General features: G+C 52.3%; 1 protein-coding gene and 1 pseudogene across 2 annotated transcripts; one reads left to right on the top strand and one right to left on the bottom strand.

Annotated features, from left to right (window-relative positions):
* The first annotated feature begins 3,056 nt into the window (after positions 1 to 3,056).
* LOC308517271 (small ribosomal subunit protein eS12-like) lies at positions 3,057 to 3,506 on the top strand (annotated as a pseudogene). Its single transcript has one exon. The product of its transcript is annotated as a small ribosomal subunit protein eS12-like (transcript).
* Positions 3,507 to 4,022: 516 nt separating this feature from the next.
* Positions 4,023 to 4,268, bottom strand: COX7B2 (cytochrome c oxidase subunit 7B2; the record flags this gene model as incomplete). The annotated part of the gene is made up of 1 exon (XM_081088394.1): positions 4,023 to 4,268. One exon carries the CDS (start codon positions 4,266 to 4,268, stop codon positions 4,023 to 4,025), a length of 246 nt encoding a protein of 81 aa, XP_080944520.1.
* Between the last annotated feature and the right edge of the window lie 1,178 nt (positions 4,269 to 5,446).

Here is a 5,446-nt window from a genome sequence, read left to right as displayed (position 1 = left end):
GCTGTCCACGGTCTGGGACCCGGATCTGTGACCTGGCGGGCGGGGCAGCACTGCTTGAGGCTGTCCGTGGTCCAGGGACCCGGATCTGTGACCCTGCCGGGTGGGGGGCAGTGCTTGAGGCTGTCCGCGGTCCCGGGACCCGGATCTGTGACCCTGCCAGGCGGGGGACAATGCTTGAGTTTGACCGCAGTCTGGGACCCGGATCTGTGACCCTGCCAGGCGGGGGGCAGTGCTTGAGGCTGTCCGCGGTCTGGGACCCGGATCCATGACCTGCCGGGCGGGGGGCAGTGCTTGAGGCTGTCCGCGGTCTGGGACCCGGATCTGTGACCTGCCAGGCGGGGGGCAGTGCTTGAGGCTGACCGCAGTCTGGGACCCGAATCCATGACCTGCCAGGCGGGGGGCAGTGCTTGAGGCTGTCCGCAGTCTGGGACCCGGATCTGTGACCCTGCCAGGCTGGGGGCAGTGCTTGAGGCTGTCCACAGTCCCAGGACCCGGATCTGTGACCTGCCGGGCGGGGGGGCAGTGCTTGAGGCTGTCCGCGGTCCCGGGACCCGGATCTGTGACCCTGCCAGGCGGGGGGCAGTGCTTGAGGCTGTCCGCGGTCTGGGACCCGGATCCATGACCTGCCGGGCGGGGGGCAGTGCTTGAGGCTGTCCGCGGTCTGGGACCCGGATCTGTGACCTGCCAGGCGGGGGGCAGTGCTTGAGGCTGACCGCAGTCTGGGACCCGAATCCATGACCTGCCAGGCGGGGGGCAGTGCTTGAGGCTGTCCGCAGTCTGGGACCCGGATCTGTGACCCTGCCAGGCTGGGGGCAGTGCTTGAGGCTGTCCACAGTCCCAGGACCCGGATCTGTGACCTGCCGGGCGGGGGGGCAGTGCTTGAGGCTGTCCGCGGTCCCGGGACCCGGATCCGTGACCTGCCAGGCAGGGGGCAGTGCTTGAGACTGACCGTGGTCCCAGGACCTGGGTCTGTGACCCTGCCAGGCAGGGGGCAGTGCTTGAGGCTGTCCATGGGACCAAGACATGGATCTGTGACCCTGCCAGGTTGGGGGGGCGGGGGGGGCAGTGCTTGAGGCTGTCCACGGTCCCGGGACCTGGATACGTGACCCTTCCTGGCAGGGCGGCAGCTCGCACAGGGGCGGATTGGCCGGGATTGGGCAGGGCAGGACGCCTGGCTTCCGCCCAGCCCCAGTCACTCTGGGCAGGTGAGCAGCACAGAGAGCCTCTGGACAGGGGAGGCAGGTCGGCAGAGGGCGGCCTGTACTCCCCACATGGCGGTGGTGACAGCTGTGAGCGCGCCAAGCAGAGCCTGCAGGCTGAGCTGAAGTAGCGCCTGCAGGCCATCAGCACCCAGGAGTGGCTGCGTAAGATCTGCCTCCTGGCCCAGAAGATGTAGGATCGCAGGGACAGCCACCGTGGCGGGCCAGACTGATGTCCTCCTGGCTGCACCACGGGGGTTTGCGGATCTGCAAAGCCAGAGGCCTCAGGTGTGCACATCCCTACCTGGCGTGCAAACATCCCCCAGCACACTGTCACCCTCCCACACCTGCAACAGTTGCAAACCAAGGCGTGCACAAGTTCCCTCCGCCTCTCCACCGCACTTCCATCAACCCAGCATGCCTAACACCCCCACAGGATGTGCACACATCCCTCTGATGCGCTCACGTCCTTTGGAGAGTGTCTGGGTGTTCTGGGTGCTGAGGGTGGGCGCCTGTGAGATGACAGTGAGAGGGCGGAGTGGTGATACTCTGTTCCCACAGAGGCCAGTGCAGCTACGAGATCACCTCTAGGGGGTTAATGCAGGTGCTGAGGTGGGAGCAGATGCAGACACACACACCTGGTGGGCATGAGCGGCCCTCGCTGAGGTGCCTTCGGTCAGCGTTCAAGATCAAGAACCCAGAGGCATAGAGGAATTCTGTCCTCTCAGTGAAACAGTGGGATAGTCGGGGCGACTGTAGAGGAATGTGCACCTTGGGTGCCAGCACCCATGAGCGAAGGCTGCCCTGACTGAGCCTTACTTGCTTGGGGCCTAGCGCACTCCTGCAGGGCAGCGGGTGACAGGACGTGCTTTTCCGAATTAATGAGAGAAAACATTGAACTCCTGCTGCTCACGAAGGTGGAAAGTGAAGTGGGGAGACGTGGGGAGTGAGCGAGATTCCCTGTCTGGGGGGTTCCAAATCTGCTGGTTTCTTTCACCGCTGACTAGAGATATACAGGGTGTCCCCCCAAAATGTATACACACTTTAAATACCTACTAATTCCAATGGTTTAAGCATAAGAAAGAAACAACAATGGAGCTGTTATCTATTAAAAGTGTGGGCACAAACAGGCAGTTGGACATTCCGAGGGGTCTCAGATTGGAGAGGGTGAAGGCCAGACTGAGGGGCCCCTTTCCCCCCCTACACCAGTGCACGAATTTCGTGCACCGGGCTACTAGTGTACTAATAAAAGGGTAATATGCTAATTAGACCAGACATCTTCCAGACAAAGCCACAGTGGTGGGGACCAAGGCAGAGGAGGTTAGGGGTGATCAGGCTGACGGGGGGGGGCAGTTAGGGGGCGATCAGGCTGGCAGGGGGGGAGCAGTTAGGGGGCAACCAAGCCAGCAGACAGAGGCAGTTAGGGGCCATCAGGCCAAGAGGGTAGCAGTTAGAGGGCAATCAGGCTGGCAGGGGAACATTTAGGGGGTGATCAGGCTGGTAGGGGAGCAGTTAGGGGGTGATCAGGCTGGCAGGCAGAGGCGGTTAGGGGCAATCAGGCCAGCAGGCAGGTGAGCAGTTAGGAGCCAGCAATCCTGGATTGTGAGAGGATGTCCGACTGCCGGTTTAGGCCCAATCACTGCAGGAGGGGTCCCACATTGGAGAGGGTGCAGGCCAGGCTGAGGGACCCCCTTCCCATGCATGAATTTCATTCATTGGGCCTCTAGTATATATATATATCTTTAAAAGTCATTGAGTTTTGAGAAAAGGAGTGATATGTTTTTAAATGATTGTTCTGGCTACTGTGCTTAAAAATGATTATGGGTCTCTTTCCCTGCAGCCGCGGAGTTGCGCAGAGGCGGAGGCTTGGGTGCATTCAAGATTCGGCTCCACCCATAACCCGCCACCAGGGCCGAGGGAGGCACTGCTGCTGGAGGTGTAATGGACGTTAATACTGCTTTGCACGAGGTGCTGAAGACCTCCCTCATCCACGATGGCCTCGCGCGCGCGGAATTCGCGAAGCTGCCAAAGCCTTAGACAAGCGCCAAGCCCACCTTTGTGTACTTGCATCCAACTATGATGAGCCTATGTACGTCAAGTTGGTGGAGGCTCTTTGTGCTGAACACCAAATCAACTTAATTAAGGTTGACGACAACAAGAAACTAGGGGAATGGGTAGGCCTCTATAAAATCAACAGAGGGAAAACCCCATAAAGTGGTTGGTTGCAGTTGCGTGGTGGTTAAGGACTATGGCAGAGAATCTCAAGCAAAGGATGTCATCGAGAAATACTTCAAATGCCAGAAATGAATAAACTTGGCTTTTGTTTTAAAAAAAAATGATTATGTATGGCAGAGTAGAGGGGGCAGGCTTGGGGGGACATCAGTGTAGACGTAAGGCGACCAGCTAGAAAGTTTTTATAATAATCCCAGGGAGAGTGTGGTGGTTCATATCAGGGAGAGAAAGCTGAAGGATGTTAAATGGTCAGATCATGAATATGTTTTAAGAAAGATTCAACAGGATTTGCCAGACTATTCCTAGGGTACATATGTGTATATATCCACTGAGGGTACCTAGTGTAAATCATTAAGCCAGAAGCACAGATGCTTTATTAATTCTCCTTTCAAATATTTGTTATTCCTAATTCCCTATAATCTATATCCACTCTTACAACCATGTTGCCAGGCATTATAATAACTACTTTCAATGGCTTTAAAGGTTTCAATGTATTTTAATTTTTAAATTATGCTACATTTAAATGAGCAGCAGAGTGCTTAAATGAAAGGTTGATTTTGAGACAATTCTGTGTTACAGTAACTGTGATGGTTACTTATCATTCCATTCTTTTGGAGTGACTCTGCCAACAGGGGACAGGTTCCATACTATTCCAATCTGTGTAGCTGTAAATAACCATGCAACAACACAGAAAATGGAGCCACTGGCTAGTATAGTGTCACCATATTTGTCATGGAAATCTGGGGAGTATTTCTTGTGGCTCTGTCTTGCCCTTATTTGCTGAAAGCTTCGAATCTTGACACTTCTCAATATATTTCTAGCCAAGGGAAACATCATGAAGGTGTGATGGGATTGCAGCCGCTGGGCTATTTCCTTGTAGACACCTGAAAAACAAACATTGAACAATGACATCTGATCTGCATTCATTTACTCTCTCTTTGAATGTTTCTCCCACAGCACCTCTCAAGTGTGCTGGTCATGTGAGTTTTGACATCATGATGTCCAGATTTGAGTCTCAGCTCTGCCCCTGATTAGCTGTGAGCTGGCGCAGTTATTTAACCTCTCTTTGCCTTTGTTTCTTCAATGGCAAACTGAGACAATAATGTTCAACTTCAGGGGGTATTGTGAGGATTACATGTGATAATCCTTAACAAAAACCACCACAAAGTAAGCACACAATGGATATTAGTTTTTCTATTCTTTGCAAACAGCCAATGGCTTGTTCCAGAGAGAGACTCCAAACTCATCAGCATGGCTGATAAAAGGACTAAAATACCCAATGTTTACAACAAACTAATTTCCTTTGAAATTACAGGCCATTCACAGAGTACGTCCTCCTTCATCTGTTCCTTTTCTCCCTTCCTGTTAGCCTCCTTCTTCTCTTCCTTTCATCTCCTTCTACACCTGGAATTCCTCCATGCACCTTCCTAGAAGTAAAACTCTACTTATACTTTAAAGCCCATTCTAAAAGTCGTGCCTTCTGGGAAGTCTTCTCCAAAACCTCCCTAGGATAAGCTGCCTCTTTTCTTCACTACTACTCTTCTTAAAATCCCTCTCTCATAGTATGATTCACTGGCTTTATTATTTTTAAAGGCTTTGTTTTTTAGAGCAGTTTTGGGTTCAAAGCAAAATTGAGTGGGTAGTACAAAGTCCCCACGTATACAATGACTCCACATATGCATAGCTTCACCCTCCTGTGCCAGAGTAGCACATTTATTACAATCAATGCACCTACACAGTAGTCCTTAAACAGAGATGTTTTTCACAAATATTTTCTCCTAGCCTGTGGCTTTTCTTGTCATTCTTTTGAGGAATTATCTTCATATTTTCCTCCAGTAGACTGCAAGGTCTTCAAGAGCAAGAGGTCTAGCTTTACATACACAGTGGCTGACAAAAGCATAGAAATAACTTTTTTGAACCAATGTGAAATGTAAGTATTGGTATCCTCATAAAAATCTAAACCTGATAACAAGTTAAAAACCATGAAATCAAATGTACATGTCATAAGAGCCCTA

Source organism: Myotis nattereri (genome assembly GCF_964212035.1).
Source record: "Myotis nattereri genome assembly, chromosome: 1".
Lineage (NCBI taxonomy): Eukaryota > Metazoa > Chordata > Mammalia > Chiroptera > Vespertilionidae > Myotis > Myotis nattereri.
This window is presented reverse-complemented; position numbering and strand designations above follow the sequence as displayed.